The following is a 22,924-nucleotide window of genomic DNA, read 5'->3' on the forward strand; positions in this document are numbered from 1 at the left end:
AGTCACTATGATCCAAACTTCATAGTCGCTGATCGTTCCTCCTTGTATTGAGGACAATACGCAGAGAAACTTTCAGCTTTTATAAAATAACGTTGGTCTGGCACTCGCGGGCTCTCTCTATCGCTATCGATACATGAACGTAATTATTGGAAATTATGGAGCTGCGTCTCGCGGACGTCGATAAAGCTATTGTGCTGCATTAAGTCTCATTTTTCAAATCTCTGACCGCAGGACCGAGACCACTGACCTCTACTAATAGGTATTGTACGCTGGACTTGAGATTGCCGATCTGTTTTTGAAGTAACTTGATTTTCGCCATTACGAACGTACTCGGAATTAAATGTTAATATTGAGAAATCTGTTAACATAGTAATTTAAATACATACCAAAAATTGCGGACCGGCAGGAATCGAACCCGCGTCTCCTGGGATCGTGCCTCACGCTCTGACCACTAAGCTACGCCAGGTGAGATCGCAATCGAGGGCTAACTTATCTAAAAAGAATATTAATATCGCACGCAAGAAGTATGCGATCAGTTCCTGTTCAAGGAAAAGAATAATAAAAACTCATCCATTCTCTGGCATCCCTAACGTCTGGTCCGGCAACATTGTATTAGCACACGTTTTACACATCATATTTCATCGCCAATGAGGAACAACCGCGGGACATGTACATATTGTATGTCATTATCGTACACACAACCACCTAACTAACAGCCTATAAATACAACAATCCTTAAACCGCTAAACACAAGGGTTAAATTCCAATGATCAAAGTGCACTGAATTGCGGTCTGCCGTACTCACCGGGGATTAATATACCTAAGTAATTTATGCTAGAGATTAGATGACGGTATCCGATGAGACACACGTGTTTTTCCCTTGCGGTTACCATCTGATAGGAGTTTGTCTGATGAGGATTGTAAAAACTCGTTATAAATTAAGTATAAATAATGACCATCTTAGTTAATTATGGGGTATGATAGATTTTATCTAGCAGGTTCGATGGCGTCAGAAAGTAGTGCAGACTGTAGAACACTCAACTTAACAATATTTTTTATATTATTAAATAAGAAATTTTTCTTCGACATGGACCAGCCCCATCGTAACCTAACTTGCTACATTTTTGGTTTATTTAAAGAAAAAAGAACAATAATGGAGTTAGTGAAAGGGCCTTAATAAACCTCTAAGTACATGGTAAAGGTCCCCAAGGCTTCACTTAATAAGGCCAACAAAAATATCACCCCACGACAAAGGGGGTGATATTTTTGGACTGTCCAACGGGCAATCCGTCAAGTTGCATCTGTTGCTCCGTTGCGGCGTGATTTCGCCCGTAATAAGTGGATAAAAATCCTGTATTAATTACGTTATCCGTACTTCCATACTAATATTATAAATGCTAAAGTGTGTCTTTCTGCTGGCTTGTCACGGCCGTTTGATACAGAGATAGCCTTGCATTCCGCGAAAGGACATTTTTATCACAGAAAATCGAGGAGTTCACACTGGATTTTAAAAAAACCTAAATCCACGCGTACCAATCGCGTCAGCTAGTTGGTTATAAAGTAAAATAACGTGTTTATTTTTATAGATTTTGCCGAAACCGAAATATTATGTCACCTTTTAAATAGGTCCCTAAAACTTAGTAAATAGTTCTATATTTGTTGTGTAAGGTCTCTTATTCCACTCATCCTATCAGTCTGTCGCACATACCGGACAATGAGTGTAGTGTCAATACTGACCCTGGTCACAAGACATACCCTCTTCAGAGTGTTTGGAAATTCAAGTAATCTCGGAATATCGTGGACACTCCTCAAATATTGCCGATTTCATACGGTTTCATATGACGTGACAACTTTCTCGGTTAGACTTGTAGAGGTGCAACCTCTACCGTTACTTGGCTAGCAACTATTAAGAAAACTTCGCAGCTGCCACACAACAATATTCAAATTTGGAACGCAGTGGAGAGTCCTCCTGATCATGCACGATTCGAGATATTACTTTGCTCTATGCCACATTCCCTATCATACACTCCTCACATCAGCATCTTTAACCATTGTATTATAAGGCTCGCAAGCCAGTCTTTATTGTAACTAGCATAACAGTAAATTTGTAAAGTGTAAATTTAACTCATACATCATTATATGTAGCTGGTTCTTCATTATTCTCCAAGCCTCCAGCCTCGTTTCTGTCTTATCCATTTGATTCTTCTCTTTTTTGTTTTCTCCATTTCATAAATTTTGAGAGCACCAGAATTCATTCAATGATTTGGGTTTGGTGCGTTTTTAGCGGAGCGGAGCGGTAATGTGTTCAGCATACCAATCAGACCATTGATAGATGATATGAACAATTTTTTTTCCATCTATCAAAATATAATCTGATTGGTCTGCTAACTTCATCTCCATCTTCGCTTTGCGTCCATTTTCAATATTTAATCTATCTGTAATCTGGAGATATTCACTAATTCTTTGGTGTTTTTGACAAAATATAGCAACGTTACTAACTAACTATATTACAGATAGAATGATCATTGAAAACGGACTGGATACCGGGCCCTAAGAGTTACATAAAGCTTACTCCACAAAGCTTTATATAGACAGGCACATTAAAGTATAAATGATTCTAAATGTTCGAAAATGTAAGCTAAATTTCCCCTTACCGTTTCAAAAAAAAGTCCCGTCGCATTAAGCCTCCTTTAACTGACGGTTAAGTACCTAGTATAATAGAAATAAATAGAGAAGCTTTTAAACTATGGGTCGCTGTGCTCGCTATGATTTACTAGATTTCAATGCAATTACAGTGAGTACTTCCATTCAGGTGTAGCGGCTTGTTCGAGAATACCATTTACCGGGGACCCGACGTCAGTCACATTTCAAAAGAAATACTATACACGAGTGCCATACAATTAAGTGATTTCAAATCAATAGCCCGCAAATCAATGGATTCCCTCGACAATTTTTTAATGCAGATAAATAAAGAAACCGGCCAAGTGCGAGTCAGACTCGTGCACCGAGGGATCCGCACTACCTACAGATAAATAAAAACGGTAAGAATCACGTCTTTAGTTAACGAATCGCAAATCTAACTTTGTTTGTAGAGGTTTATTGTTAATATAAAAAACTATGCTAGTTAGAGCATTGGTTTTATTTTTCCTGTAAAATAGAAGTAAACTGCTATTGACCATAATTATTTCAGATTTTTCGATTGAAAAACTTCGGAGATTAACGGGAGGTGGTATTTTTTTTGACATTTTGTACGATAAAAAAAACTATTAGGTGTAAAAATGTATAAATATCTGTTTTAGAATGGTAAAACCCTTTCATATGATACCCCACTCGGTTTAGTTCTTTTACTTTGAAATTTCAAACCCCCAATGTCCCCCTTTTTTAATTGAGCTAAAAATAATTTTCTATTTTTTTTTATTTGAATGATGTTGGGCCACTGTTATATACAAATACTTCAAATTTCATATCGATAGCTTTAATAGTTACTAAAATAATTGTCTAATAATTGATTTTTACGATTTTGATACGGAACCCTAAAAAGTAGAACTTCAAAGGAAGTGTGTGCCTTTAACTTCAGCCTGCATAATTAGCTGTTGACAATGCGAATAAGTGAATAATAAACAGCGTCGCCCCACTCGGCTGCACTCGAGATGTTTGAACAGACCTCCTTGGCCCTCGCCGCGCCGTCGCGTTGCTTACACGACACGTCTAAAGGCTTTTTAAGAAACTTACTACAAGAAAATGAGCAATATAACAAGAATATAACAGTTCGGAGATCGTAGAACGCCCTATAAGAAAAGTGCATTTTACGAGGATCAAATGCAGTTCGTTTTACATTCCTTACACAAAAGTGGACTGTTTGAATTGAACTCATATATATATAATACAAAGTAAAGAAAAAGCTATATAATAATTAAACTGCTGAAAGTGTTGCGATGTTTTTGTACAGTTTATGATAGTATTAATACTAGATAATGCCCGCGACTTCGTCCGCGTAAGGTTAGCTTTTTTGAAAATTCTGTGGGAACTCTTTGATATTTCGTATGAGTAGAGTATCGATAAACTGAGGGACCATGAAAAGCTAACTGGCAGACACACTTTTGCATTAATTAGTATGGAAGTATGGATTTACATAGATGCCCGCGACTTCGTACGCGTGGAATTAAGTTTTTAAAAAATCCCGTTGAAACTCTTTGATTTTCCGGTATAAAAATGCCTATGTCACTCTCCAGGTCTTTATCTATACCCATGCAAAAAATCACGTCGATCCGTTGCACCGTTGCGACGTGATTAAAGGACAAACCAACAAACAAACACACTTTAGCATTTATATATGGATTTATATCCGCAAAAAAAAGAAATTAGCCAAATAGATAGTCTAGAGCGTCTAGACGTAATAACTGATTTTAAAATGTCGACAACTTTTCCTCTAATTGTAGGTAAATATTAGTTTTACTCGTTGACATAATTATGCACCGTTTACTCACGGCGTATCGAAACTAGTTTGCTCCGAGACTGCACCGGCGACTTTGTAATGGGGTTCACTTAAAAGAAGGTGTGTCTCAGTCACGGTAATTACAATGTCTTTAGATATTCATAAGTACAATTTGTCTAACAAATTGTTATTTCGTAAATCACGAGTCCCCCTCCGGGTTTTAATGGGTATATCGGTCCGGCTAAGGAATTTCCTTTGTCAGCGGAACGAGACAATGTTGCAATTAGTATATGAGGTGATATAAATGCAAATTTTCGCAAACTTTGTTTCTCTCGAACGGTGTTCCTGTATATGTAGATAAATGTGTGTTGACTTGTAGGCTCCTGAGCAAAACAAAACGAGGTTCTATTAATACTTGACGCACTACTGCCAAGAACTTTGTAGTATGTAGAGCTTTTTCTGAACATATGTATATGGTATAACCTATTTCTTTATCTATATAATCTATAAGTACATATTATTATTTTTCTATACTATGGGACTCACTTTCCTTTGCATATTATATTCCTAGAACCAGATTTATTAAATTATTACATTAACAACTCAGTGAATTGAGATAATTTATCTACCTTCATAAAGATAAATAATCGTATTTAATCTTATATACATACTTGTTTATGCTCGTGACTTCGTCCACGTGGACTACACGAATTTCAAACCCCTATTTCACCCGCTTAGGGGTTGAATTTTCCAAAATCCTTTCTTAGCGGATGTTTACGTCATAATAGCTATCTGCATGTCAAATTTCAGCCCGATCCGTCCAGTAGTATGAGCTGTGCGTCGATAGATCAGTCAGTCAGTCACTTTTTCTTTTATATATTTAGATCAAAATAATGTCTGTCTGTCTATTCGTAACCTCTGCATACGCGTATCGCTCATACGATTGGGTTGAAACTTTGTACAGTTGTTCTTCGCACTTGCGTGAAATTTACAAGTTTACAACGTACAATAGCCCCGCATGCTGGGCAATGGGCATTAGTTAACAATTAATAAGTAATTTATTTAAAAAATGTTGAGATTTTATACTTTTGACATTGAATGGTAATAATAGTTATTGAATGGTAAAAGCTAGCTTTAGCTATTGAATGTAAAACAGTAAAAAGTATAAAAATTATTGTTAATGGAATTTGCTTGTTCTAAGTTTTTATATTGAGATTAATTAATGTTTATTGTTATTTTATGTTCCTTCGGTCGGAGTTCCTATGGTCGGATTTTACTATCGAATTCTCGAACCTTAATCATCATAACGAATTTCTTGATACTAAATCGAAATACACGATATGTTTATCTTTAGATAGTTACTCTTTAAGTAATTTTAAGTGAAAAGTTTTACTTTAACCAACATATTTTTAGACTCTTTATAATGTCACTTTACTATAAGCACTTTAAATATAATTTGCTGTGTACCTCGTCTGTACCACTAATAAAGGTAAAGTTCGGTTCCAATGACCAATAAAACCATACATACTGAATGAAAGCACCCATTTCAGTGCATGTTTATATTCATAGTTTTTATAAGCCGCCTATAATATTTGCTTTTTACGTAAAGACTGGTAAAGTAGTATAGACTATAATACATGTCATATTCAATTATCGTTTTAGTACTTGTTCATTTCATATGTTTACGTATTTAAGCGCTTTCCATTCTTTAGTAAAGTCGGCCTAAAGAGTAAAGCCGCGTTTGGATTGACGGACAGAGCTTAGCTGTGCTATGATAGTGGGAAGCAGTCAAGTCCCTGAGTCCAGTTAAGCCTAGTATGTATTTCGGAGTTAGGTATTAGAACCTAGTTTTATTATATACAATATCTGTCACCGGCTAGGTATACTCACGGATTTAGTCTCAACCGTGACGCGTGCGCAAACTGACTGCCTTGAAAAAGGACCCCGGATGGGTTCGAAACTAGTTCGGGCTAACGTCGACTAAAGCCGTGAGTATAGCCGGTGACAGATATTGTATATAATGGAAATCACTCACGACAGTTTAAACGCTAAAATAACCTAGTTTTACCTCAAATTAACAATTTGAGGTAAAACTACAACAGAAACTTACCATTAGAGTAAAAAGTGGACTGTCCTGATCATTAAATCCTCTACTTGGTTACCTTTTCGCAGATCTCGTTTCTTCACAAGGCGGCAACCGGCAATAAAAACACTATGTCCGCAACATTTAAATTGATACTTTACGATTGTCTTTATCGACATAATATTCACGCGCGATGTGTAAATACTTTGATATCAGACAGACCTACCGTTGGATTTATCTAACTTTTATTGTTTTCTTGCAGACATACAAATAAAACGCTCTGTTTATACCTATCCTTAAAGTCGTCGCAATGCTCCAAATGGATTTGATTGGCCATGGACAGTTCTGTGGCTTGAATGGTGTGTATTTTTGTTATGCGTGTCACCTACGCATGTGGACGATGCAAATATATGTGGTAAAATAAATATATGAATGACTTTTAATTTTTATCGACCACAAGAATACAAAAATTAAAGTCATAACAAATAGCACACACCCATTAAATACAAAATAGATATTTCACACAATCCCACGACAGACGACCGCTCGTCTTCTTCGAATTTCGCAAGTGTTGAATATGTGTCGCATGTAAGTTTATGACGCGTAATCGAATCCGGTGTTTAACAACTAGTCAAATCAGTATATTTTTATTAAACGTCAAAACACGCGCTTAGTATGATTTTATGCGACCATCATCATCATGATCAACCCATCACCGGCTCACTACACAGCTGTGGTAGCCTAGTGGTTAGAACGTCCGCCTTCAAATCGGAAATCGGGGGTTTGATCCCAGGGCACGCACCACTAACTTTTCGGAGCTATGTGCGTTTTTAAGTAATTAAAATATTACAAAACGTGAGGTAACCTGCATGCCTGAGAGTCTCCATAATCGTTCTCTAAGGTGTGTGAAGTCTGCCAATCCACACTTGGCTAGCGTGGTAGACTATAGCCAAAACCCTTCTCAATCTGAGAGGACACCCGTCCTCTGTAGTAAGCCGACGATGGGTTGATCATGATGAAGTGAAAAAATTGTAGTCCATATTTGCTAATTGTCGCACCTTTGGCTCCTTTGCCTTGGTGGCGAAATCTCACCTATCGACTATTTCCTTCAATCACTCGCTGTTCATTCCCTTCCAAGAAAGTTATCCTGTTGCGTCTTGTGAGTCAGCGTTTTCTTTGATTCTAAGTATTCGCTAGTCGTAATCTTTCGGCTCTTTTATGCTAATCTAGCGCTCTCTAGAACTTAACTCTTTTAAATATTAGAATGTACCTATTCTTTTAAGGCCATTCCGACTGATGAAATTTCTCGATGTTAAACTCAAATGTCTTCAGACTCATCATTATGTATCATCAAAATGAAATCGTAGTAAAACCTGTCATCGTTAAAAGCAGTCAGTGTTATTGCTGCTTAAATATTCCTGACGCAGCTTGAACTATAACAATAAACTGATATCCTTATGGGCTTTATTGGGTTACGATAGGTTGATTAAATAATACTGCACATTCGGATGCAGAGCGAGCGCAGGCGCAATACAGACGGAAATATATCTTTCTACTAGCCACTTGATTTTATGAGTGTTTTGAAACCACAGACCACCACCTATAGACGCCTAATAGCCGGATACCCCCGATCGCCAAGCTTAGGCAGTTGTTTAGCATAAAAGTTGGGGCCACGCCGCGCGCCGGTTCGGTACCCTCATTCCGCACATTGTCTTGATTATGTGACTTTTGAGTCCACCAATCACAACAAAGCATTCTCCTCTGTCCCCCGCCAACTTTTTACGATTTTGTTTTCATGCAAAACCTTGTATATACGTACCTACTCTTGAGGTTGAATTCTCAGTGCTTGAAAGTCACAGACAGACTTGCCATTTTATATTGGCAAACCTACATTTACCTACGCAAAAAAATCTGACTTTGATGGAAATGCAAGCTTTCTTTGTAGGATAGTTGTCTCTTTTTAGTTATGAGTTCTTAGTTATTAGTTCAAAACTATCATCATCATCATGATCAACCCATCGCCGGCTCACTACAGAGCACGGGTCTCCTCTCAGACTGAGAAGGGTTATGGCCATAGTCTACCATGCTGGCCATGTGCGGATTGGTAGACTTCACACACCTTTGAGAACATTATGTAGAACTCTCAGGCATGCAGGTTTCCTCACGATGTTTTCCATCACCGGTAAAGCAAGTGATATTTAATTAATTAAAACGCACATAAGTCAGAAAAGTTAGAGGTGCGTGCCCGGGATCGAACCCCCGACCTCCGATTAGAAGGCGGACGTCCTAACCACTAGGCTATCACAGTTTTGTTGTTGTATCACAGTTTGTCTCTCGCAATTATAATATTAGTATAGATTCTTTTTGCTTCGTTACAAATTACAATAAGTAGACGGACGTTCTCTGAAGCTAGAGGGGATCACTTTTCTACAATCCTTGGTTTTGCGCTTTTGTAGCCTTTTTGCATACTTACCGTTATTTATTTTCTTATAGAATTTATTCAAATAGCTACTAGGCAATGATTGGAGGTAAGTAAGTATTAGTAAGGATAGCGGGAACATAATGCATTAATACTTGGCTCGGCTCGCGTGTCGTTGGTACATCTGCATAGGAATGGTAGTCATTGGTGGAGTCGGTTTACGACCACTGGCGACCACTCGAATGCGCATGCAAACAATTCCTGATTTTATGTATCAGCGTCAGTAAAAATAACTACCTACCTACTTCTAAACTGATGGTTTGGCATTTGAGGCTTTGTCCGGGTACTTGTGTTATTGAATAGGTTTCATATCTAGTGTTTTATATACGTAGAAGCTTATACCCGCGACTTCGTACGCGTGGTCTACACCAATTTTAAACCCCTATTCAATCTCTAAGGGGGTCACCCCCTAGAGGTTGAATTTTCAAAACTCCTTTCTTAGCTTTCAAAGATCCTTGCTGTAGTTTGAGTTGTGCGTTGATAGATCAGTCAGCTTTTCCTTTTATATATTTAGACTAGCTTATTCCCGCGACGTCGTACGCGTGGACTACTCAAATTTTAAACCCCTTTTTTACCCCCTTAGGGGTTGAATTTTTAAAAATCCTTTCGTAAGCGATGTCTACGTCAAAACAGCTATCTGCATAGCGATTATGACGTCATAATAGCTATCTGCATGCCAATCCGTCCAGAAGTTTGAGCTGTGCGTTGATAGATCAGTCAGTCAGTCATTTAGTCAGTCAGCTTTTCCGTTTATATAATAGGTACTAGATGATGCCCGCGGCTTCGTCCGCGTGGAATTAGGTTTTTAAAATCCCGTGGGGACTCTAGTACGCCACCTTTTTCAAGTGTATTTTTTTAAACTATTAGTTTTTTGCCAAAAAAACAGTCGTGTTTTATTAATTACGACTTGTTGATATTGTATGAAAGTGAACCCAGTGCTTCTTTTGTGATGCAATGCGGTGCTACCTGCTTGAGCGTACGTGAACTGTAATAGTGAATAATTAAATGCAAATTTAAAATTCTGCATGTTTGACATTAACCAAAACCGACGTCTAGACATTCGCAAGCGGTATTTTAGCGAAATACCGCGAAAGCTCGACAATTAACTCCCATAATATAATATATCTCCTTCACATAAATACCAGCGGACTTAAATATAATAATTATCGCAAATTACAATACGAATCTCTTGGCCGAAATTCCCGAAGTCACTAATTTAATATCGTATCTCAGAAACATATAAATGTAAGTGATTCTACGAATCATGTTAAGGCAAAACTGTGTCGCTCGTAATAAGAACTATTGTGGTTGATAAACATTTGGGCAGATGTACATAAATACGTATTCGGAATACATAATATCATCTTTAAAAACAAACATAATGACGTCACAAAACGCATTTTACAGCACGCGGCAGAAAATATTGTAGTACCTTTATAAAGAGATAGCGGTTTCGTAGTGGTTTCGTAGAGACCGACAAAACATCACATAGGTATGAGTGACAGAGACAACGCTCTACAAAGCCGAAATCTCATTCTAAACACTTGTAAAAAGTTTACATGAATAAAAAAACATTCTATTCTATTCTATTCTAAAGGTCTTGCCGGCTACTGTACTAGTTATACAACCCACAAATTGAACCCGTCATTGTCTTGCTTATACCTTAACTATCCGACTCGCCCCGGCTTCGCTCAGATGGAATTTTTCGAAATCCTCTTTTAGTAATGGTCTACGTTATAGAGATTCAATATGTAAATTCTCAAGATTCTGGACTCCTGAGGTTTGAGCTGTACAAATGTTGCTAGCGCCGCTGGCTGAGCAGTTATTACCTATGCCAGTTTAACCTTTTATAACTAGCGGAGGCCCAGCATGCCCTGCAATGCAGTACAACTCGCCCAACGCCTATTGTGATGTGTACGTTGACTATGTCAGAAACCTTTGGCCAGATGTCAACAACAACTGTACAAAGTTTCTACTCAATCGGAAGAACGATGCGCTTATACATAGGTAACGAATGAACACAACCGTCATAGTATTATGCTAAATGCGAAAGTGTGTCTGTCTGTCTGTCTGCTAGCTTTTCACGGCCCATCCGTTTAACGGATTTTGGTCAAATTTGATACAAAGTTAGCTTGCATCCCGGGGGAGAACATAGGCTACTTTTCGAAAATCAAAGAGTTCCCACGGAATTTCTAAAAATCTAAACCCATGCGGACGAAGTCACGGGCGTCATCTAGTTTTTTTTATAAATATGTATAAATGTATGGATCATTAGTGTACATGTATTCTGTGGTGTAGGTAGTTTTTGGTTCACAGTCTAGGTACCTTGGACAGTGGACACGTCCCTGAATCGTCGGTGCATTTTGATTAATGCGCCGGACCTCACCATCCATGAAGTCCGGACTATCGGGGACATTAATCAGACCGCATTAGATGTGCATTCGTCATGTTGTTTGGAATTAGGGATTGTTATCTTAGAGCCTTTCTGCTTTAGCGTGAAACCATGGCCGTAGCCAGGAATTAAGGGGGGTGTCAGGGCCTTAGCGGAATCATTTCATGAAAAAAAAAACTTTAATATATATGTATTTGCAAACAATCTATATTGATATTATAAATGCGAAAGTGTGTCTGTATTGTATGTACTATGTTTATCTATCTGTTACATTTTCACGGACCATCCTCAATAATAATAAAGAAGATCACTTATGTTACGATCTACAGTAATTACTTATAATAAGACAAAACTGTGTGTGTGCAATAAAAATACAAGTCTACCGATCATTGTTTCTGTGTGTACGACCCTCGCCTCACCCAGCCGAAAGAGCGTACAATAGTAATAATCTTTATTTCTATTTATATATCTTTATTTGATTCAATGGAAGTAGCAGTGCAAAGTTCCTGGCCCCCAAACTAGGATTCCCTGTGCTATGGGAAGCCAGTCTTTCGCCCGAATATAAGTAGGTAGGTACAATTAATGTAAACTATAACTTACTCCTTAAAACAATACTATTCAGAGATAGCGTAGCATATATAGGTACATCCCGGAAACGAAACTAGGCTTTTTATTTCAGAGAATCAAAGAGTTCCTAATAGAAATTTAGATAGAATTTATATAGAATAGAAAATTCCTAAGAGAAACCTAAATACATGCTGACGAAGTCAGGGGGGGGGGGGGGGTTAGCCCCCCCCTACGGGCCCTACATAAAACCATAATAATCATAAGCGTCGTCAACTCTATTAGCCAGATGTACAGACATACTTTCGCATTTATATATATTAGTGTGGACAAGATATAAAACAAGTTTTACCTTAGGTATACCTAGATATTCTTACGACTGAAAGCAAGCTAAATGACTAAATCAGCCTTATCTAATTTAAAGTGCATGACGTCTATCGCCGTATCAGCGACTTATATCGGAGACTCGTCAGGTCGTCAGAGCGCGTCGAATCGCCTATCTAAACTGCATCGTCTGATGCGTCTACGTAATAGCCTAGAATATACAGCAGGTATGCTATCTAAAAAACTGGTTGCTTATAGTGTTATTTAATCATGAATAGGTAATTTGCTGACTGGTACTAATAGATGGTATCAAATGGCCTACTCTTTACTTCGCTTTTCAATGCGGTATTTGCCTATATCAAAAATAAATTGTTTCTCAGTCAATAAATAGAGGGTCTTAGAAAATACGTAAAATCCGCGTCCTTTGATAGTTTTAAGTGCAATAACCATTTTAAATTATCGATTAAACTAAAAAACCACGTCAAATCATTGTGACGTCACATGCCAGTATTTGATAGAAGCTCGCATACTAAGCGCGTGTTTTGACGTTTGATAAAAAGATACTGATTTGACTAGTTGTCAAACACCGGATTATCAAATAAACTTTAACTGACAAATAAACACATTTTGGCAAGAGTTTATTTTTCAGTTAAAGATTATTTGGAGATTGAAAATCAGTCCTTAATTAAATAACTATATAAACTGAAGACGCAACCGACACTGTGTATTTCGTTTAGGCAATTGAATAGCTTCAGAAATCCTCGCACAACCATGCAAAGCTCTGTTCTGTAGTTCTGGCGGAAATCATTTAAAAGTGATAACTTGATAAGATCACCTTTGTGCACTTTAGTTTTCTATTTATTACCTTTGTACCTAATGTTTCGTGTGGTAAAAAAGTGTATCTATTTAGTCCTAACTATAATATACCTACTGCTGTTAAAGTAGTAGTAAGTAGTAGATTGCTGTTAAAGTAGTATATGGCACAGTTTATACTTGCATATAGGGTTGCCAGGTTTTTGATTGCGTGTCCGGCCAAAATAAACGGTGTCCAGCTTGTCCGGCTTTTGTAAGGCTTTTTAGATTTCGCAAACGAGCGTGGCCGAGCGCAGGCAAGGCGACTGTGGGTCGCTCCCGCAGGCGGCAGTGCCGCCTGACAACATGATTTATGACAATAATAAAAAAAACTTGATTTTACATACAATTTTTTTGTCGTACCTATTAAATACTAAGACACAAAACCCTCAATAATGTAGGGTGTTCGGCCTTTCTACTCGAATGTCCGGCCAAACTGGCTGGTCTGTCCGGCTACTAGATTTGGCGACCTGGCAACCCTACTTGCATACAGCGCCCACGACCTGCGACCCTTATAAGACTTTTTACCTTGAAAACTGCCGCTATCAAAACGTTGGTTTTAATCTTAAGGTCATCAGCATCATCGACAGACACTAATCATACTCATACTCTATCCAAACTATACAAACTCTGTCTTTAGCATACTGATGTAACTTAGCTATGGCAAAAACCATGCCTGCATTACTGGCACGACCCGCATCCAGCGAGTGTTTGTCTTTAATGCTTTATAATGCCCCCATTTAAAATATAAAAAATAACGCTAGCAAGGCTGTTATATAAAAAAATCGTAGGTTCAGATATCTATGATCATAAAAGAGTAGGTACCTACTTCTCAATTTTTACTCAATAATATCATAGAGGTAAAAGTTAGTTTTGTATAGTTGGGGATAATCTCCGGCACTAATGATCTAATTCTGAATTCTTTAACTGTGTACGAGAAGCTATAAATTATGTCATGCGATTGAAGTCGCGGGGGAAAACTAGTCGGTAATCCTTTTGTTTGATGACAAGTTAGCTTATTACTTGTCACGACCGAAACCTCTCACCAATCAAGATCAGATACAATTTTAGAAATTAGTTAACGCCTCTGGGAATCAAACTCCTATAAGACCACAGCGCCAAGGAGGTCGTCAAAAAACAATATAAATTAGATAATGCGAGAGACTCCGCGTGCGAAAGTTAGACGTAGGTATCAATCTGATATCTTTCTCGGACATGAGCTTTATATGACTCGCCGCGATACAGTCATCGCATAAGTTACGAATGTGTAGGTATAAAGAACTGCTATCAAAATTAAGAGCTTCTCGTCAAATCTTGTTTTATTTTTGGATTTTTATATCTGCAAGTTCATTTATAAGATGCCTTTTTATGCATCTTGTATTTTTGGCCCAACGGTATCATATTTTATACAAAGCTACGTTTTTTTCCTCTCCTTTTTTTCGACAGGAGTATCGGTTTTGGGTTGGATTTATTGGAATCTCATTTTTATAGCTTAGAGAGCAGACAAAAGGGCTGGTCATTTAATGGTATTTGATGACTGATGATTTTTCACATTCTCTCTTTTAGCTTCATATTCCAGTCAAGACCTCAGTCTGAGGTACGCCGCCATGTGGGTTTCGCAGATCAATATTTTGACAGGGGCTTAAGTATAAATCCCCTAGGTAAACAAGACGTCTGCTCGTACCTACACCTCCACTAAATAGTGGAGGTGTAGGTACGAGCAGACGTAATCCATTTCAATAGGCTCAATTCGCCTTAAGTCAAGGATGGTCGAATGGATACGAAGCTTTTTTATCTTTAAGCTTTTCTTGGTTTGGGAGTAGGTACTCTTTTTTAAAATTAAATAATATTGAAATTGTTGGGGAAAACGGAAGCTAGAAGCGAAGATTTTTCGAAATTATGAGGTCAGATAAGAATTTCGTTCCAGTGTCTTAGTGATCAGTGCGGTTTGTTAATGATTTCTTACTTAGTATATCGAATGATTTCTTTCTTTTTACCAGAATTCTAGCAAAAACGAAGACAGGGTACTGATAGTTACTGATATGATACCACCAAAAAAACCTATAGGTATTATGTAAAAGTTCACACGATATATTGCAAATAAAACATAATGACTGAAGCTAGACTGACTGACGTAAGTAAGCCACTCGGAGTCAATGCCGCGACGTAGGTGGGGCATTGACCCGAGTTTTGCACGCTATACATTGCGGATTTGAAAAATACTAAAACTACAAAATGAGGCAAATAGTTATTGGTATTGGATTGTGTTTAGGTAGTGTAACAATACCGCTAAGTTTTTGCTAGAGTTCTGATTACACCCTGTTTTAATCGTTATCTATAGTCTCAAGTATTATTTATTGGTAGGTTTTGTTCCTAGTTAGTACGATCGTAAAGCATATAATATACCTACAGAAGGAGTTGTAAGAAAAAGTCATGGCCAGACAAAGAGACAGTTCCTTTTTATTCGTACAAAAGGCTTAAATTTACTGCCACTATTACATGGCTAAAGTGAAATCTAACAAGCGTTTAATTATCTTTATGTCCATCTCGAAAGCTGTATTCGTGTGGTTATAAATAAAATTTAAATACACAATTCGCTACTAAATGGCCGTCTAGCTACCGTGCGCCTGAGTTATGTTCTGATGGATGATGTTTTTACAATGATCAGCTATAATTTCACATGAAATATTGTAATTGCGCGGCAATAACATATTATAGCCTGGGAGCTCCAAGCGATTATTTTTTAAGCGACTCACAGAACGCTTTGAGTTGCGAAAAAGAAACTGATGTTTTAGGGATAAGATATATTTTTGATAAAAAAAAAATTGTTTTCAGTACAAAAATGTAGTGTTGTAAAAAGTCAAGAAAGACAAAAGGAAAAAAATCTAAAAAAAAGGTACATAATGTAGGATTTTTTACCTACTACCCGCTCGGTGGCGGTGGCCTGGCCCCCTCAGCGCATATTGGGAAGCTCTGAGGGTGGCTACCGAGGCGCTTTTACAGTCGCACGCTACAGTGGTGCTTTATACAGTTTCTTGTATAAGTCCCGCAAATTACTATTGCGCTGGAACCATGTCTCCTTAACATCGAAATGACGTCATTTTGACGTCAGCCGAAATAAAAATATACCATCAGCTCGTAACTTCAGTCTAGTGCTGACGTCACTAAAAAGGCGGCCACGCCTATTAGCAATTTGCGGGACTTATACCTATAATATATAGTACACTCGTACGCACGCAGTGTAACGCCCTGCTCTTCAATTCGCCGCTTTACATTAGCCCTTACCGGCCTCTGTTTCAAAAATTCCGCACGTATTTCAAAAATTAGTAATAGCAGAGGTGGTAATATAGTAAGTGGCATTGAGATCGCCACAGATGGAGTTGTTTTTCTCCATCTCGTTGAACCCATGGACCACCAGTCTAGCGGCTACCAGACGCGTATGGCACAGGAAATCCTCACTTCCGTTCGTCTAGGTTCACTGTTCTTCTAATATATACCAGTGCTTCCCAAAGTGATGCCTTACCTACCATAGTAGAGTTTAAAGTTTATAATAATATTTTGCAAACATGGATTAATTAAAAGCATTAGAAGTGTGACGAGTGCCTAATTCTAAATATTCAATGTTTGTAAAATTCTAGAACAATTTTATGGAAAATCTCTACAAGCTGAGGTTTTCTTTGACTGGAAATAAAAGTTTTTTTATTCAAATATGCTTTCTAACAAAGTTATATCGATTCATCCCGTGCATGTATCACTGAAAAATAATACGAAATTAGACAAAAAAGTATAGACATAAGGAGCTCGTCGAAAACGTCTCAATACTTTATCCTAATAATATAATAACTCTTTATTATGCCGCGTATAATAGGTACCGTTTTTTTAAATGCATAATAGTTTTTGATTTATCGTGCAAAAGGTCGAAAAAATACGACTATAGTACGGAACGCCGCCGGTACGCGAGTCTGTCTCGCACTTGGCCGGTTTTTTTTTAATCTTTTCTGATATCCGTTATGTCTCCTTCCTCCTTTTTCTTCCATCGACAATCATTGTCTAGATTTTAGAAACCACTTTTGTAAAATAAGATTTGAGTTACAAGCACAGATATTCGAGCGTACCGGGAATTAAAATTGATGCTGTATGCCAAATGGTATTTGTGTTGCTTGAAAAATACGTCTTCAGTCGCATATCTAGCGTGTATCTGTATCGAACCCTGACGCATTGTTATACGTAAACCTTTTTGTATAAGCACAGTCATAAATATATAATAATATTTGTACTAATAAAAATCGTTTTCTTTGCCAGATTCCTATAGTCAGCAATGAAGGGACGACAGGCCTGGGTTCTACGAGTGAACCAAAAAGAGTAGTTTCTAAGACCCTGGGTCCTGCCACCCTGCGGTTAGCAGCGAAGACCAAGATGCTCCAACCTCCAGCCAAGGTCTCCCAGCAAGAGGAAGAGGAAGAGGATGATACGACCTTTACGCGTAGTAGGGGCAGTGTAAGCGGCAGCATTGGACCTTTACAGTCGGACACTACAGTAAGATGTTCTTTATACAGTTTTTTGTACCTATAACATATATTACACTCGTACGCGCGCAGTGTGACGCCCTGCTCTAGAGTTCGCCGCTTTACATTAGTCCAAGCCCTTACCGGCCCCACTCTTCCGAAAGTGATGGCGTACCTATCATAGTAGATTTTAAAATTAGTAGAGCTAAAAGATATCATGGTACATGCTTTAGATGAAAATATTTTACAAACATGGATTATTTAGAAGCATTATTATTATTTTACTCATAAAAATCGTTTTCTTTGCTAGATTCCTATAGTCAGCAATGAAGGAACGACAGGCCTCGGGTCCACGAGTGAACCAAAAAGAGTAGTTTCTAAGACCCTGGGTGCTGTTACCCTGCGGTTAGCAGCGAAGACCAAGATGCTCCAACCTCCAGCCAAGGTCTCCCAGCAAGAGGAAGAGGATTCGGATGATACGACATTTACGCTTAGTAAGGGCAGTGTTAGCGGCAGCAGTGGACCCGGGATTTCACAGTCGGACACTACAGTGAGTCGTCCTTTATACAATTTCTTGTACCTGTAACATGAAGCACACTCGTACGCGCACAGGACGCCCTGCTCTACAGTTCGCCGCTTTACATTAGTCCAAGCCCTTACCGGCCCCACTCTTTCAAAAATCTCGCATGTGTTTCAAAAATTTGTACTCAATAGTAAGTAGCATTGATATCGACACAGATGGAGTTGTTTTTCTCGACAGTAGTCTAGCGGCTACCAGGCGCGTATGACACAGGAAATCTTCACTTCCGTTCGTCTAGGTTCACTGTTCATCTAATATATAACCGTGCTTCCCGAAGTGATGCTGTAGCTACCATAGTAGAGTTTAAAGTTAGTAGAGCTAAAAGTTATCATGGTACATGCTTTAAATGAAAATATTTTACAAACATGGATTAATTAGAAGCATTAGAAGTGAGACGAGTACCTAATCCTAAATATTCAATGTTTGTATAATTCTAGAATAATTTTATGGAAAGTCTGTACTAGCTAAGGTTTTCTTTGACTTGAAATAAAAGTTTTTTATACAAATAAATTATACTTACAAAATTCTATAGATTCATCAAGTGCATGTATCACTGAAAAATAAAATAAATTATACCAAAAAATATAGACAAGGAGCTCGTCGAAAACGTCTCAACTCTCAATACTTGATCCTAATAATAATTATTTTATGCCGCGCTATTATGCGCGTAATACTTATTAATTTTTTTGATAATTTAAATTCTTTCAAACTAATCGCATTACTAAGGTACGAGTATGTCTGATTTTCTAAGCGTTTTTAAAGTATTTTATTTTCAAAATTATAGTATCTCTACCAAGTTATTTTTAAACCCATATGAATTAGTTATGCCATGCCCATCCATTTAACCGATTTTGACGCAATTTCGTACAGAAATAGTGCATCCCGGAGACAGCTACTTTTTATTCCGGAAATTTTGAGAGTACCCAATTTAATAAAAACGCGAACGAACTCGCGAGCACCACAATACTTTGGGAAGAACTGCGCTAGACAATGAACCGCTACTAAAACAGCCGTCTATCGTTAAATGTAATTGACGCGTACATACCAACCTTTTACGGTCTGGTGGTTCCCTGTGTTTTTTTCTCTTTGTCTATTCAATAAGACACGTATTAATCTACGTTAGGCCCATCTACCATAGGAACCGTCTCGGACGCTGAATGACTAACCGATCATTATTGGCAGTACCTACTTGATTGCCACTGTGGACGTTATAATTGGCACTTTGTAGCTTCTCCGCCATTTTTTCTGCTTTTCTGTCATTGTAGTGTACTTACTACTTAGATGTGCTATACTTATTTACTTTATGCTATTTTTTGCTGAGTAAGTAATGTTTTTTTAATGGCTGAATTACACTCCCATTATACTTGTTGCAATGGTTGCAAACGTAGATAGAGTAGGTAATAAAGGTAGATGCAGGAACGTTTGCTTTCTCATTCGCACTAAAAAGAGAGCGCAGATAAAGTTACTCATGTGATAAACAGAGACGCAGCTAACCTATTTTTTGTCCCTTATCGTGTAACTGGTTTTTTCAAGAATACATTACAAGAAGTTGCAAAACAAACTTTGAGAATTAATAAATAAAATAAATAAATAAATAAAATCATTTATTTCACCAGATACAAAATCATATTTTTGTTAGTATTGACACGTAGGTACCTTAAAACTAATTATTATAAAATTCTTACTAAAACAATACTGTGCACCTGTTTTCCGAACTAGTAGAAACTGTGTCTCGGAAAACAGGGCTTCCAGCTCGGTGAGTACAAAGCTAACTACATACTAACTAGACTAAAGAGCTAAAGAAAATATTATGTGCGTGGAAGTACATGTTATCTGTGTGTGTGTATGTGTTTGTGTGTGCGTGAGTGCGTGTGTGTGGGGGTGTAAGTGAATGAGCACGTATAAGTGTGCATATGTGAGTGTCTTTGTATATGTTTGTGTACAATTGGGGTTACACTAGAATATCCAAAAGTTTTTCAGTATCCGAGTAAGTTTTGTTTCAGAAGCCATTCCTGAAGAGAAGATTTGTATTTATACCTATTCAAAGAGTGGAGAGAAAGAATCTTCGAAGAAAGAAATTCGTGGCGTAATTGTATTTCTTATGAGTTATTTACTTGTTTTCACATAAAAAACGTTTAATACAAATATTGACTACTAAACAATGGTAATAATTGTCGTGTTATTCATCGTTACGTCGTGCTATCGCAATCTCATACGCGGTTACACAGTACTTAAATCTACCTATTATTCTATCTACGGTTGCAAACTATGAATTTGAGCCCAAGACATGTTGTGTGTTACCGAACAGAAAACACCCTAAGGGCGGTTACGCACTCTTCCGATCCGTGTCCGTGAAAATACGTGCCGAAGTAGTCATAGAATTATTTTTATGGTAGCTTATAGGTAATAATAGGCTTATATGGTAGGTACATATGACGTAGATATTTTTTATATCCGTATTTTCACTTCTCAACGGGTAACAGCAAATCGATCGCGATCAGTATACCTAATAGCTTGGAAAAAAGCCATCCATAATACATAGCATAAGTATAATAGCATACAATCCATTTTCATTTCTTCCCTATTACTTAGTAACAGGTTTAATTCCGGAAAAAAAATCTTAGTGCAACTCAACACGGGTTTCATTAGTATTCTGAACTTTTCAAGAAGAATCACTACCAGGAAGTTCCCACGGAATCTTTAAAAACCTAAATCCACACGTACGAAGTCGCGGGCATCAGCTAGTCATAATAATTGTACTCATAAATTGTTTTCTTTGCCAGATTCCTCTAGTCAGCAATGAAGGAACGACAGGCTTGGGGTCCACGATTAAACCAAAAAGAGTAGATACGACCCTGGGTCCTGCCACCCTGCGGTTAGCAGCGAAGACCAAGATGCTCCAACCTCCAGCCAAGGTCTTTCAGCAAGAGGAAGAGGATTCAGATGAGACTTAAAATGTTTCCTTATAAGCTACTTGGTGAAGCTTATTAGTCTAAGCCTAGCCTACCATCCGACTAGCTAAATATTATATTGTTATAATACGTATTACGTAGGTACCTTATAAAACGTTACTTAGGTATACATCCTCCATACTATATAATATTATAAATGCGAAAGTGTGTCTGTCTGTCTGTCTGTCTGCTAGGCTTTCACGGTCCAACCGTTCAGCCGATTTTGACGAAATTTAGTACAGAGATAGCTTGCATCCCGGGGAAGGACATAGGCATACTTTTTATCCCGGAAAATCAAAGAGTTCCCACGGGATTTTCAAAAACCTAAATCCACGCGAACGAAGTCGTCTAGTTTTGAAATATGATAGTTAATTTATGATGTTACAATTTTGAATTTACAATTGGAGATTTTATTTATCATGGTTTTTTCTAAAATATGCTCTTCATCATAAAAATGTTGATTTTAATATATTACTGCGACATGAGTAAATGTACCTATTTAATTAAAAAAAAAATTTTTTAAGTACGTTAATTGTTTTATTTTTATTTTTTAATAACCTTATCAGTTAGGGCGATTACGCACAGCATCCGATTCGAATCCGTGAAAATACGTTTCCGAAGTAGTCATAAATCTATTTGTATTAAGCACTAGCTCCGACCTCCGTCATCCGTGACAATATCTCGGATTCAAATTCGAGCCTCGGATTCAAATCGGACATCCTTTTCATCATACTTCCCGTGAAAAAGAATAACACTAGATTTACACAATTTAATTAAGTTGACATGAATTATTATGTTAGTACGCGACAGGTCGAGATGAAGAAAATTCTCTTCTACTGTCTGAATGAAAGGGGGTATTGTGGACTGGCCGCTGTGCGCTGAAGGAATAGAACATGCCTACATGATAGCACGAACTATGAGGTAATAGGAGCACGAGCACAAAGCCTCGCTGTAAATAATGGTGAATAAACTTTAATGAAGTGTACACTGAATAGATCAATGACAGAGAGGTGCCATAGTTATTATAATAGAGGTAGAGATGGGAGCACGAGGACCTGTCGGTCTGATTGATGTTGGGCCTGATTTTATTCTGTGTGTCAATATATTGCTGCCTTTACAATCGTCGTTGTCGTCGTTAACCGATAGATGTTCACTCCTGGACATAGCCATGGTCTTACGCCACCTGAATCCAGCGACCTCCTCCCTGCGACTCGTATGATGTCGATTGAGAGGTCACGCCAAAACTCTGTCATTTCCGGTGCGAGAGTGTCATTCCAGCTCCTTGGGACCCCAACGTCTATCGTCAGGTACCTACCTAAGTAAATCGATGGTTAATTTTTGTCCCATGATTTCCATGAAATCGAGATCTGCATTTCTATTGTTTATTATAAACATCGTTTCTCTATGGTTTTCACATGGAGTACAAGACCTAGGTATATTTTTAATTTGTACACTCACGCGATAACACACCAACATAATCTGACAAATTGTGTTTTATTTGATTAGAGAGCGATTGCTCTAAATCACTCTAAATCGCTGTCAAATCAATGAGATCATTTCTAAAAATTCTAGTTAATTTTTAACAAGAATCTGACACTATTGTCTGTAACTCAATGATCATTGTAGGTTATGGTGTCTAGAGCAACCGTCGCCTCGTAATGCGCAGGAGTGGTTCCCGTCTAGCCGCCCCGTCTGCTAATAGAAGGCGTCTATTGACGTGCCAATTCAAGTTAACGCGGCCGCTCGCCTTAATGGATTC

The 22,924-nt window shown here is 37.8% G+C and overlaps 1 protein-coding gene across 3 annotated transcripts in view; it reads left to right on the plus strand.

Moving 5' to 3' along the window:
• The window catches only part of LOC117991996 (angiogenic factor with G patch and FHA domains 1), a 37,897-nt gene extending 16,206 nt beyond the window's left edge, over positions 1-21,691 (plus strand). For all 3 annotated transcript variants that reach the window (XM_069505209.1, XM_069505207.1, XM_069505208.1), the window contains 3 exons: positions 17,432-17,665; positions 17,945-18,184; positions 20,998-21,691. In XM_069505209.1, the coding sequence (XP_069361310.1) occupies positions 17,432-17,665; positions 17,945-18,184; positions 20,998-21,168 (645 nt within the window). In that variant the 3' untranslated portion in view covers positions 21,169-21,691. The remainder of the gene's footprint in view (positions 1-17,431; positions 17,666-17,944; positions 18,185-20,997) is intronic.
• Positions 21,692-22,924: the final 1,233 nt, after the last annotated feature.

This window comes from Maniola hyperantus, chromosome 20, assembly GCF_902806685.2.
Source record: "Maniola hyperantus chromosome 20, iAphHyp1.2, whole genome shotgun sequence".
Lineage (NCBI taxonomy): Eukaryota > Metazoa > Arthropoda > Insecta > Lepidoptera > Nymphalidae > Maniola > Maniola hyperantus.